Source organism: Amphiprion ocellaris, chromosome 19 (assembly GCF_022539595.1).
Source record: "Amphiprion ocellaris isolate individual 3 ecotype Okinawa chromosome 19, ASM2253959v1, whole genome shotgun sequence".
Taxonomy (NCBI): domain Eukaryota; kingdom Metazoa; phylum Chordata; class Actinopteri; family Pomacentridae; genus Amphiprion; species Amphiprion ocellaris.
The window spans coordinates 26261064-26274513 of record NC_072784.1 but is presented as its reverse complement, the minus strand read 5'-3'; the positions used below and the strand labels follow the sequence as shown (position 1 = coordinate 26274513).

The window sequence follows — 13450 nt, the reverse complement described above, 5'->3', positions numbered from 1 at the left end:
TTCTTTAAGATATTGCTGATTACAGTTAATTGTTATCATAAAAAAAAGATTGATATTCAGTATCTTAACTGAATAGTTCCCAATTTTTTCCCCCTCATTTCTGTGGAATATTTACCACCTGAAAAACTGGCTCTCTTAAACAGAGTAATAACAGAAGTTTTTCTGGATAGTGGAGAAACAACAAACCTATTGGGATTTAGGCTCATAAGATATTTGGGACAAACGTATCCATGGAAACGTGTTTAGCCTGTCGAGGTCATTTCACTTTGGACGGACATTAGAATTAACAATCCCCCCCAAGAGTATGCAATCTGTCATTAACAGCCTGATCTCATTTTGTCGTCAGTGCACCAGTGTCTTTGCACAAGCAGTCCATGCAATTTATAGGCCGTCTTCCTCTGTTAGTTTCTCCACCAGTGGGCTCCCATAAGACCAGTTTGGAAGCCTCCTCATCCTGATGTCTGACAAGGTAACCAGCCAGCTTTAGACGCCTCTCACAAATTTTTGTTGATACTTTAGGCAGTTTTCCCTACAGCTTGTTTCTCCAGGAGATGTTCAGGGCCATAACTAGCAATCTAGAACTGATTCTACTGTTGCAATGAAGAGACAGATTTTAATATCTCAATCGATGTTTGTTTTCCAGATGCTTATTAATTTGTGACATGCTTTCCATGCAAATGCTTTTCTGATCTGGATGTCTTGCTTTGAAGAGCTGATCCACGATCCCAGGTACCTGAAGTCCTCCACCCATGAAATCATTCCTCCTTTTCTGGTGATTAGTTGTTTGTCTGTGTTAATATTAAGTGACACAGCCTCAGTCTTTTTGTCATTTCTATGCAAACCAATATTCGTACAAGAAACTTCAACCCTGTTAAGCAATTCTTGAGCCTTTGTAATTTCCTCCTTAATCAGGGCATTTGCTAAGATGAGATCTGTAATGACAACTGGTGCAACTCGCCTGCTTCTCCTTCGCTGAACTTTGAAACCGAGTTCTTCACTTTTACCTTCCAGTGTATGCCTCATGGTGTAATCGAGTACTACTGCAACAAGAAAAGCACTCAGCAAGCGCAGTACTGACGTATAAGTCCTGATAAGTCCACAGCAGTCGATTTGTAGTAGGATCGCAATCATGTGATCATCAGCAGGCAGCTGATGTAGCGTTCTCATGTTGTCATGGTTACAGTGAGACCGTGCTGCTATCTCGCAATGATACAGAAATCTTTAACAAATCCGTGGATCCAGACTATAAGCCACATCACTGCCAAAATCTAATCAGGTGGTCCTTTGTGTTCTTTCTGACCTTCCCTGAAAATTTCATCTAAATCTGTTACTCTGTTTTTGAGTAATGTTGTGCACAGACATACTAACAGACTAACAGACGGACAAATGTATGCCGCTCGTCACAAAGCTACGCCATGTTCTTTGGCTGAGTAAATATATATGGCACAAGAGTAACTCCTTGTAACACTCTAGCAATAATATCAAAAAGTTCTGTAACACCATCAAGATCAGTAAGCTCATATAGCATTATTCTTGTCAGTTTTCCTTTTTTTGACTCCTGAGACAAATGCCTGATACTTTAACAATTCAGTACATTTCCTTTTTTGTATATTAATTTTACCTTCAAGAGCTGATGAGAGCTTGAATAAAGGAAAAAATCAAATAGAAGTTCAAGTAAGTTTAGGATAAACTACGTAGATAACACTCTACTTCTTCATTTTTCTGACTTTTCCTTTCTGTCTTTCACATGCTTACACTTAAACTCATATATCCACTTGCTCTGGGCTGTAAGATTCATAAGGTGCTGTTTTGTAATTACAACAACCCATCAACAAAGCAATAGCAGTATTTATTACATCTGTTTCCACAGAGAAATAACATGATGTCACTCAATTTTCTTTAATAAATACAACACAAGACATATGCAGGACAAAAACAAAACAACAAAAAATATAGCATGTGTACACGGTTACAAAAGTTACAGTTAATAACCTTGACTCGAAACAAAAAGCAAAAATTCACAGAGGTCCATCTGCCTCAACAGACAACAATCAACTGAAGCAAAGTGATATAAAAAAAAAAAGGAAAAAAGTGTTTTGTTATAAATGTCTTTTTTTTTTTTTTACTTTGTGAAAGGCACTCTCATTAGCACTTTTTTTTTTTTTTTTTAACTGAACCCTTCCTTCTGGAGCAGTGAGGTGCCTCTTTAGCAGGGTAAAGGAATCGATTTACAGCAGCTCATAATCAAGCAGCTCTCTTTGAAACCACACTATGAGGTTTCTCACTCAGAAACAGCAAAATAAAGAAGCAGAAAAAGACAAAAAAAAAAACATTTTCATGATTAGAATACAATCCACATCATTGTAATCAACAAAGAAATTAGTGGTTCCCTTTTTGGTTTGTTTTAGTCTCTTCATCCCTGCAGTCTTCCAGATGTACCAGCCACCTTCGTTTAGGAAGATCCACTCTATTAATCTGCACGGTTTAGTACGGTTTTTAACATTCAAATGTGTCCTTCCCTTCGAGGAGATGCAACTTCTTTTGGGTCGCTCCTCAGCTCATGATCAACATTAGCCGTTTCTGAATAAAAACAGTCCTGAGGTATGTGAATCAGCTCGTACAGACGTCATGTCATTTGGTAACTTCATCTGCATGAAATCTATGAAGTTTCTTTCACACAGGTAGAACACTGTCAGAGTCAACTGGATGAGCTGCGGCCGTCTGATTGATGGATGCTGTGTTGGTGTAGAAACTCGGAGGCGAGGAGACGTCCAGGCTGGAGGAGAGGATGTTGTACGGCAGCTCCACAGACTGACGGATGCTCTCTTCGTATGTCGGAGGAGGCTGCAGGAATTGCAGAAAAACGAGACAGGTTATTGAACAGATCAGCCTTTTAAAAATATACACTACAGTTCAAGAGGTTGTGGTCAACCAGACAATTTCATGTTTTCCATGAAAACTCATACTTTTATTCATGTGCTAACATAATTACACAAGGGTTTTCTAATCATCAATGAGCCTTTCAACACCATTAGCTAACACAATGTAGCATTAGAACACAGGAGTGATGGTTGCTGGAAATGTTCCTCTGTACCCCTATGGAGATATTCCATTAAAAATCAGCCGTTTCCAACTGGAATAGTCATTTACCACATTAGCAATGTCTAGAATGGATTTTTGATAATTGTTATCTTTCTTTCAAAAATAAGGATATTTCTAAGTGACCCTAAACTTTTGAATGGTAGTGTATATTACTCTCAAATCCTTGAACTGAATGGTTGGCATGAAGACTCATTTAGCCCAGAAAAAAAACAAGATTTAACCCTCTGAACTCCAAGCAGTTTCTGGGTGTTTTTTTTCTGCTCCTGTCAAATTTTTGGCTGCAATATAAAATCCTGCACCTCTGTGAATACAGCACAACTATGACAAGAAGTAAAGACAACTCAAAATTGTGTTTTTTTTAGTTTAGTAGTAGTAGTTTAGTATAACATTATAACAAAGTTACAATGCCATAAACCATAAAAAAAGAAAAAAATAATTTTGATTTGCCTTTTTTACACAATTAACTTGCAGCTCTGAGCTTTGTGGAGTGTTTAAGCAGCTTTCAGCTTATTGTTTTAGTTTTCAGATGTACAACTTAATTGTTCTGGGTTTTTTTTTTTAGCAAGTAGCTGCTTGAAATGAACTGCAGACAGACATAGTTAGCAACTTGCTGGTGAGTCCAGAACATTTCTGTGGTTCTGCTCATGGTTTTTTCCCCTGTTTTTCCTTGCCATTGTCGCCTTTGGGCTTGCTCTGGGGGTTCAGGCATATGGGTTCTGTAAAGCGTCTTGAGACTGTAATTGGTGTTATATAAATAAAATTGAATTGAATTGAAATTGAAAATTGAATTTCTCTGGAACATTTAGCAGCTGAAGAGCAAAATATTTGATATTTGAAGTGAGGATCAAAACAGCAAAAAGGAAAGTGAATACTTGACTCTGAATTATTGCTGAATTAAAACTATGTAAAGGAATGCTTTGCTCGCATGTTTACCAAAACTTCATAATTATAATCAGAAATACTTTTTTGATCCCTGAGGGGGAAATTGTTTACGTTACAGTTGTTTCCATTCAAAGTTAGAAATACAGTCAAGGAAATATTTTCTTCAATTTCTTGTTCATTTTAACGCCTGGTACCACTAAAGGTATATTGCCTGAAGAATACAATGAACACAACAAAAAAATGCAGCTGATTATATAACACTTTATGTCCTATTTGACATCCATCCATTATCTATACACCGCTTAATCCTCATTAGGGTTGCGGGGGGGCTGGAGCCCGACTCTGCTGACTTGGAGTGAAGGCAGAGGACACCCCAGACAGGTCACCAGTCTGTCGCAGGGCTACATATACAAACAAACAATCACACACACATTCACACCTATGCGCAATCTAGAATAATCAATTAACCTCAGCATATTTTTGGACTGTGGGAGGAAGCTGGAGTACCCGGAGAAAACCCACGCATGCACAGGGAGAACATGCAAACTCCATGCAGAAAGATCCCGAAAGGCCAGGAATGACTGGGTTTTCCAACAAGGCAATGCTCCTTGCCGTGTGTCAGTTAAAGCCTGGATGGAGGACCAGAATATTTGAACCATACCTTGGCCTGCTCAATCACCAGATCTAATTCCAATTGAAAACATGTGGAAAATCATCAAATGCAAAATGGAGCCCAAAAACTAATTAAATTTGTTTGAATTTGTGCAACAGGAATGGACTGCTGTGACAACAGAACAATGTCAGAAGCTGTGGAGAGCATGCTAAGATGCATGGCTGCAATCATCAAAAACAATGGTTATACAATCAAGTCGTAACTCCTGTGTGTGTCTTGTGACTGAAACAGACAGAAAAGAAAACATGGAATGCCTAAAAGCACTGCTTTTGGCAGTACAATGTCATAGCAATCGATGTAAAAACTGAATTGATTTTGGTTATTATGTGATTGTCAGCAGACAGCTGACGTCGTGTTCACTTGTCATAGTTGCAGTAACAGCATGCCACAGTCTCGCAATGATACCGAAATCTTTAACAAATCCTTGGATCCAGACCATAAGTTGCATCATTGCCAAAATCTAATCACTTCATCCTGTGTCATTTCGGACCTTCCCTGAAAATTTCACCCAAATCCGTCCATTTTTGAGTAATGTTGCACACAGAGAGACAGACAGACAGACAGACAAACCTACGGCGATCGTCACATAACTCCGCCGCGTTCCTTAGCAGAGTAATTGTGATGATAGTGATGGAAACTAAGGCCATACTTGGCCCTGCCACTCAGAAATTTAAACTGTGTCACTTTTAAAAAGTGGCTCATTTATGTCAACCAAGATAATTTTGTCATTCCTTGGCTGAGTAATAAGATGGTAGCCTCCAGGGAAATGGTTAAAGAAAGACAGGAAATCAGGATTTGAGTTTCATTTGGTAACGAGACACAAATAGATGACATATAGTGGATTCACTACCAACTTCACAACCCTTTGGGCTTTTGAGGAGCATTTCCTGACTTTGCTAAAGTCCAGCCAAATTTTTTGTTGTTATAAAACAATATGAGACAGTTCTAGTAATGTTTTCAGATGGATTTTTTTTTAGTTCCCAGAATGTTCTTCTTAAAGGCAGGATAAAGTTCTCTAGAGACATTTTAAAAACTTCCTTCCTTTGTTCTATGGAAGAATGTTCTACAATGCGTTGCCTCAACAACGTCTTCAAAACATCCTCAGAATACTTCAGGGAAAATGTTCTACTTTTGTTAATATGTAATATTACAGGAGCATTTCATGAGCAAAATTCTGTCATCTTAGGCCTCATAACATCGTGAAAACATTTTTTAAATGTTCTTTGTTGTGCTGGACTTTAATCTGACAACTTCCTCCAAACATCCAAAATCATCTGAATGTTCCACACATTAAAACATTATGCCTTTGTTAAATTTCAGTTTGATTATTTTAATTGAGAAATGGCCTTAAAACATCCTTTGAACATTAAGATATTTTCTTTAAAACATTATTGGAATTCATAGGTAATGTTAGCTAATGTTTTGTGATGCTGGGAGAGCCCATCTGTCTCATATGAGGGTGTGAAGTCTTTTGAAACATTAAAATAAGCAGCACACTTTAAGGCAGAAATACTGAAAGTGACATTCACAAAGTTCTTTGTGAAAATTACACGTTGGCAGACAGATAATGTTATTTGTGGTTGGTATTACGTTAAGAACATCCTGAGGCATGAAAGGCTTTGAATTTATCCCAGAGAAAAAGTAGAACTTGTTTGTATTTACATTACCAATTAATCTGTCCCCTCCTCTGCTGCTTCTTTTCAAATACATTATCTTTCTGATCACATCTGGCAGATTCACACTTCCCTGACTGAGTCCTCTTATCTTTTAATTGCTTGGGGACCCTCAGGTGACAAGAGCAACCCTAAAACCCCTGATACCTACACCTGACACACATCAGGCTGCAGAGTTTTACAACCACCTTGCCTCCGGCCGCAGGACCGACGAGGAAATCAAAAAGCCATCATCTGAAGAGTTCAACTGAGGGGTAGACGCTTTTCAGCGACTAGTAATGGGATGACTGGACAGTAGTGTGTGTGAATGTGTTTCCATATGTGTGTAGAAGATGGGCAGTCATGCTAGGGAGTGTTTAATTAAGGAAAAGGAGGGAAGGTCAGAGAAGAGAAAACAGTAGAAGACTTTGTGCAAGAATGCACAAAGCTGCATTCTTGCCCACTGTTTGCACTCAAGATGCAGGCTTTAATTATGTTTGATGTGCCTTTTTCTCATTACCTTGTTTGCTCAAGCGTTGTGTGAACCAAGAGCTCAGCGAAAGATCAACACGGTAAAACCTTGAAGCGCGGCCGACAGCACAATCCAACGGCAGGCATCAGATGAGCTGATAGCGCAGCCGGTTTATTGCTCTCTGAATCTAATCTTTGAACAGGGTCTTGTTACAATATTGTATGACAGCACAGTAATAATAGAAAGACTATTGTTATCTTAGTTTATTGTGGAGCTACAAATGATAGGCCTCAGTAATAAGCAGATGTGTTTGAGCGTCAACATTCTTTGAAACTATAAAAGGAGTAAAATATCTTCCCTGTTTCCAACCACCTGAAGTGCTTCATTGTCAAAGCGTCTGTACCAGTTGCTGTGACACACTGTTAATCCCTGATATAGCCTACCTCAGTCACAACGGGTCCATTGAGGCCGAAGCGGTCAGCAATCATCATGTGGATCTGCCTCTGGCGGTCCTTCTTTCGGACGCTCTCGTAGGAAGGGAGCCTCGGCAGGGGGGGATCCATGGTGGGGAGGCTGTAGCTGGAGGGCAGGCCGACGTAGAACAGCTGATGGACACATGACACAAACCAGAAAGGATCAAACATAAACCACTGAAACAAAAAAAAACAGTGAGCTGCAGACTTCAGAGGTGAGGGATAGACCAATTATCAGCTTGGCTGATTATCGTGGCCGATATCTGGCATTTTCACCATTATCAGTACAAGGTGGTCCTCGACTTAAGTCGGGATTTCGTTCCTACGGCGCAACGTAATGCGATTTGTGCGAAAAATCGAAACTCAAATACATAAATAGTGTTATATCTAATTTCACTTCCATGGAGATGGCTTTCCTTTTCTTTGAACCACTGCCATCAGAAGAATCTGACTTATGCTTGGGAGCCACAATGAAGGGCGAAAAGTTTAAAAACAAACAACACAAATGAAAGAAAGCAAATGTAGCACAATTCATTGTGGCATACAACCGGCGAATGTAAACAAAGCCGTCTTCCTCGTATAGCGCAGCTTGACGATGTATTCATCCGCTCCGCTCGTCAACTAGTTCACGTGCAAAATTTGTTTTAACGTCACAAACGCCATACATCAGAATGATGGAACAAGACTTTCTTAATAAATTTATGGGAGATAGCGACCCAACCACAAAACGCCATAGGTTGAGGACGCTGTAAACCGAGGACCTGATGTATCTATATTCTTATTAACCAATTACTGATAAACTAAATACTTCAGGTGTGATGCAGCCTCCTCTCTCTGTCTGTCTCTGTGGTCTTAGACTGTGGTCTTTACATTTAATGTGTCCAAATATTGGTTATTGGCCTTTCTTGATCATCAATAAACTCCCCATATCAGTCAATCCCTACCATCCAGTCAACTGTTTTGTACAGAATGTGTTAAAAGATGCCGTCTTCATCCTCTGCAGCAGCGGAGGAGAAAACTGATGCTTCGTCCGGCTTGATAACACATAATGCCGACGCACAGCTGGACTCTCACCTGAGTGTCGCTGTCATTGGCGATGTGAGTCTGTTCGAGACAAGCTGATCCCACCAGCGTCTGCCTGCTGCTGTAGTACTGAGGAGGTGCATCCTGCAAAACAAACGGGACTGATTGTAAAAGAAGACGAACCAGACATCAACTAAACTGTTTCTGTGTTACAAGAGTTATCAGTTTACATCCTAACCAGGTGATCTGTCTGCAATTAGTCAGAAATGCACTAATTTCAGCCTAATTGACCAATTTTCATGCCTTGTTTAATCACTGTGGGCACTGGCTGCTTTAGTCGTACCATAAATTATCTAATCAATAAGGCGACCACCCTCCGATTTCCGTGCCTCCTCCCAACTCCCACCCCCCTGTAAAACAAGCCCCATCAGTGTCTCACTGTATGAGGTGCAGGAATCCTGAAAAAAGGCCGCCAGGAAAACTAAGTAATTGCCTTGGGTCTAAATGAGTCTCCTTTGTGTGAAGAACAATGTGATGTCCTACTGTGTCATCAGGGTCCCTTAGCAACAATCCGCACCGTGTGATCTTTTCAGCGTCTCTCTATTCCCCTTGTAGCTGCAGCAGGTACCTCTTAACGAGCACACTCCAATACACACTACAGCCTTGTTTGTCATTTGGGTCGGCATTACAACAAAGTCAATTTGTTGCCCGACTGAAGTTTAAATCCAGCAAGAAGCTGCTTATACTGAGGAGGTTTCTTCTACCTTGGAGGCAGCAGGAAGCTACACTGGGTCAAATTTAAATAATTGATTTATCATTTTCCCAGGCCAGTTCCAACAATGACATCACTCACACTTTGGATGACGCACTCCAACGACCTTTGCCATAACCCTCACATCATTTCAGAGGCAGACGGCCAAAAAGGTGATGTCAAGGTTCACTTTCTCTCACTGGTTTGTACTTTTAAGAAACGTCCTCAGGAAAGCAAGGAAGAAAAGGAGAGTTGTGCTTTTGTTGCCTGCCATTGACTCAACCAGTGTGAAAAAGCACAACCGTGTAAAATCAGCGTTGAAGTCGGGGGAGGAACCCAGCGGCAGTGCGCTTTTTTTTTCTCACCACCGCAACCTAAAGGAGATCCATTGTCCCTCTTGTGTCCCCAACACCCACAGTGGGGTCTGAGCACTATTCATGGAGCAAACTGAAGCAGGGAAAGGTATGCGACTATGAAGTTGAAGACATGAAAAGTCCCACAGAAACACAATGGAGGAGAGTTTGTGTGCGTTTCCCTCATGGGGGGAATGATCTCCACTTTCTCTCACTACTTTCTCAACACAATTAAATGCAGGAACCATAAAAACTATCTCATAACTACTCTGTTTACAGTCTGTCACGTGTAGTTTATTGCCCTGACCTGGCAGTACAGTATGCCAGCCAGCGTTGTCTTATCAGTTGTAACTGGAGGTCAGCATGTCCAGTTTGTACCAGCGCAACGGTCTGTTCTTTCCTTAAATGGGAGAACAGAACTTCTACATTAAAACCACAGAGCTTCCTGGCTGTTACAGGAGCAGAGCTATGAGTTGTGTATCTGCAATCCAAAGATAACACTCGAACCTCACTCCTGGGACTAATGGTGGTGAGACAAGAGTCAGGAAGAGGAAACAGACAGAATGGGCATCCAATGATAAGTTACCACTCTGGACTGTTTACATTTCCTCTTCACCTCATCCTGCATCACCGCCTGCAGCCTTACAGTAGCAGCTATGTGGAATAGATGGAGAGATATGCACTGTTAGAGGTGGAGCAGCTATAAAAAAAATGACTGATAGTGATGTGAAATGTCAAAACTCAAAAAAACTCAAAAAGACCTCAAAAAACACGTACAAAAAAATCAGGCCGGCTTGCTCCACTTGCCAAAATTTGATTTGCAGTGATTTAATTATATCGAGGCATCAATATGCGTGCTGAGTGCTAATTGTGTCCAATTCCATTAGAGTTAGTGTGGCACTCTGAGATATTTCTGGAGGGCAGCTAGTTCAGCTGATGCAAATCCATTTGCCGGACCATGATCATATCAAGTTTATTCTAGTCCTTTTTCCACAGCCATGCAAATTCATTCTGACACTTCTTAATGGCGCTGCAATGGGTGGCGTCTCTAAGCATGCAGGTCACTTTTTTAAAAAAAAAAAAACTCAGCACAAAAGACACTTTTTGTTTTTCTCTCTATAAGGGACTTACCATATCTGCATGTGGCCCCTGATAGGAGCGCAGCTTGCAGCACTGAGGATCCTTGCGGTAAATAATGGACAGCAGCACCACAATAACCACAAAGAACACCAGAGAAGAAACTGTTTGAAAGCAGGAGAGACGGACAAAGTCACTTCATCACACCTAATCAGGCACTTTGTCTCTTCTCAAGTTGTCCACTTAAGCAGAACAACTTAATTTGTAAAAGAACAACGTCACACACATACTTTTCATTGTGTAAACGTTTGGTTAAGTTTTTTTTTTTTTTTTAATGGGATAGGAGTAGTTTTGATTGACAGTTTATCTCTGTTATTTGAACACTTGAAGGTGTAATTTCCTTCTTTTGCTTTAACTGTCAAGAACAAACCTGATAATTTTAATTAACTGTACGCATGAAAAAATGTATCTACAACCCTTATCACAGTGCTGCAGTATGAACAGATGAAAGGCAAAAATACCCAGCAAGCAGTATTCAGACAGATGTTTCTCTCTGAATAATATAGTTAAAATTATATTTTTCCCTGACAGTTTTAAGGTTTTACTTACAGGAGGCAGCCAGCACTGTGAGCTGGTCCGAGGTCAGCTGTGAGGAGGGGATGTCTGGACTTGTAGTTGTGGACATTTCCTCTGTGCAAACTGTTAATGTTCCCTTCAGAAATCCTCCAGAGCTCACCAGCCTCAGCGCGAAGGCTCTCATCATCTTAGAACTGCAAGAAAAGGAGCCCAGCTCTGCCGCTCCTCTTCATTGTCTGACAGTCCACATGCGCTCTGCAAGTCTAAACTCTCTCCACTCGGTAAACGGCGCATAAAAAGGCGCACTGACGCCCCTCTCCAAGCGGCGTGACGTCGCAGCAGGGTTTGGTTTGTGGACTTGGCACCGGCCGGACGCACACTTATCACCGAGGCTAATTGACATGGATTTTTTTAATTGGTTCCCTCCATGTGCAGAAGAGAGTCCAGACGCAGAGAGGCTTCATAAAACAGCTATGTCAGGCTCGATATGTGTACAGAAACTACAAGCAGACAGCCGCTGCTTCCTCCACCGTCTAATTAATGGCATCCAGAGCATGAGGTTAACTCACTGGATGCCTGAACTGGAGTCCCGTTACCCTGGAGACTGCAGGGGTCCCGTCCGGAGAGCGTTTCTATGCACACAAAGAGCCAAAATGTAGCATTAGTATTCATGGATGGCAACTATGAGAAACATGACTTTAAAAAACTGTTGCACATTTTAAATATTTTGGTTTCCCTATCCTAAAATTTGGAGAAAGGTGTGATCAAATGATCTGATGAATTCAGATCTAAGCTGGGGGAAAAAAAACACGGTGAAAAATTGGAGCCAAGGGTGCCAAAAAATTAGTTAAAAAATAGCAATTTACTGTGATCTTTAAAAACAGTACAAACAATTTATAAAAATAACTGGAAATATTTGTAAAAGTATAATATTGTAGCTGTTTTTTGACACTTCAAAGTCTTTACTGTTGTTTTATATTAGATATGCAAATTCACACTATTTTTGTAATTTTGCTGATATTTTCAGGTATTAACAAAAATGTAAAACATGAATGTTTGGCAGTATTATTATTTTTTAAAATAGTGTACATTTAGTGGTGTAAAAGTAAAAAGTAGTGTAAATTATATTGCTATTTCGTGGATTCAGATAACGTTACAAAAATTAAACAAACATTAAAAAAAATACATGACTATCTGACAGCAAGGGCGCCAGAAAAATATTTTAAAAAGTAAAAAATTTGTAGCATTCTGTAACATTCAATCACAGCAAATATCTGTGAAATAAATAAATTTTACCTGATTTATTTACAGCTCTGGGTCATCAATCTTGTTTTACAATAGACATGTAAATTCAGTCTATTTTTATAATTTTATTGTTATTTCATGAATTCAAATGATGCTTTTAAAAAAACAAATCAAAACAAAAACAAACAAAAAACATTTTAAAAAATAAATATCTGGCAGCAGTGGTGCCAGAAAAATATTTATAAAAAGTTCAAAAATACATGTGAAATAATTATATTTTACCTGAAATAATTATACTTTAACTTATTTAAATACAGTAAAACTGTATAATTTTACAGTCATACATTATCATGCATTTGTAAACTGTTTGGTGCAAACATCATCAGTTTTTATATGTTTTTGTCATTGAAGTTAATAATTTTTCTATGATTTTACTAGATATCAATTTAATAAAACACAGGCAATCAGTAAACTAACAGCGATACATTAATGAGCATTTTTGAATCCTGAATATATATAGTTGTTCTTTAAATAATAGCAAATACCTGGAAAAAACTGTATATTTGCTGATTTAAATATCTTTTAAAAATAGTATCAGTTAAAGTCCAACATTTAATAAGAATGACTTACTACTTATAAAAACACTGATTCTTGATGTAGACATTATTTACAGTTTTGGTCTGTTTTTGTTGTTTGTTTTTTCATTAAACACATAAATAATACTTATTTCTGAGATATTATTATGTGTAATTTTTTTTAAATTAATAAAATAACAGTAAATTGTTCAAAGAAATTATAGTTACATTTATTCACAATCTATCCTACACTGAACAAACATATGAAAACATCATGCAAATGATCCTCAAATCATAAAAAAAAAAAAGTTCAAATGGTACTGCTAGTCACAAAGTGGTTAGTTTAGACAACTGTGCACAAAAGGTCTCCGAGCTGTTAAACTGGTGACAAATTCTCAACCATTGAGTTAATCAGCACCCTGACAGGTGAGGCTTTTTAGAACAATGATCTAACAGTGTGACCAGCACACAGACTTTCCTTTGACCAGTAACTTCAAAATGCCAGCTTAAAATGCAGCTTTGTTTATATGATAAGAATGAGACAGACAAGAACTGACTGTTAGCTGCTGTTTGTCAGTTAGGTTCATTGCCCTTAC

The 13450-nt window shown here is 39.1% G+C and overlaps 1 protein-coding gene across 1 annotated transcript; it reads right to left on the bottom strand.

Moving 5' to 3' along the window:
- Positions 1–1830: 1830 nt before the first annotated feature.
- Positions 1831–11657, bottom strand: si:ch73-364h19.1 (uncharacterized). Its single transcript, XM_023265435.3, has 5 exons — positions 11068–11657; positions 10513–10622; positions 8329–8421; positions 7225–7386; positions 1831–2844 (listed from the first exon to the last, which is right to left on the bottom strand). The coding sequence occupies exons 1-5, from the start codon at positions 11219–11221 to the stop codon at positions 2674–2676; spliced, it is 690 nt and encodes a 229-aa protein (XP_023121203.1). The 5' UTR covers positions 11222–11657; the 3' UTR covers positions 1831–2673.
- Positions 11658–13450: the final 1793 nt, after the last annotated feature.

Coding starts and splice junctions, on each gene's coding strand:
- si:ch73-364h19.1 (XM_023265435.3), bottom strand. CDS start 11,221: ATGATGAGAGCCTTCGCGCTGAGGCTGGTGAGCTCTGGAGGATTTCTG. Junction 8,422..10,512: donor AGGGGCCACATGCAGATATG/GTAAGTCCCTTA, acceptor TTTGTTTTGCAG/GATGCACCTCCTCAGTACTA. Junction 7,387..8,328: donor CCAATGACAGCGACACTCAG/GTGAGAGTCCAG, acceptor TGTGTCCATCAG/CTGTTCTACGTCGGCCTGCC.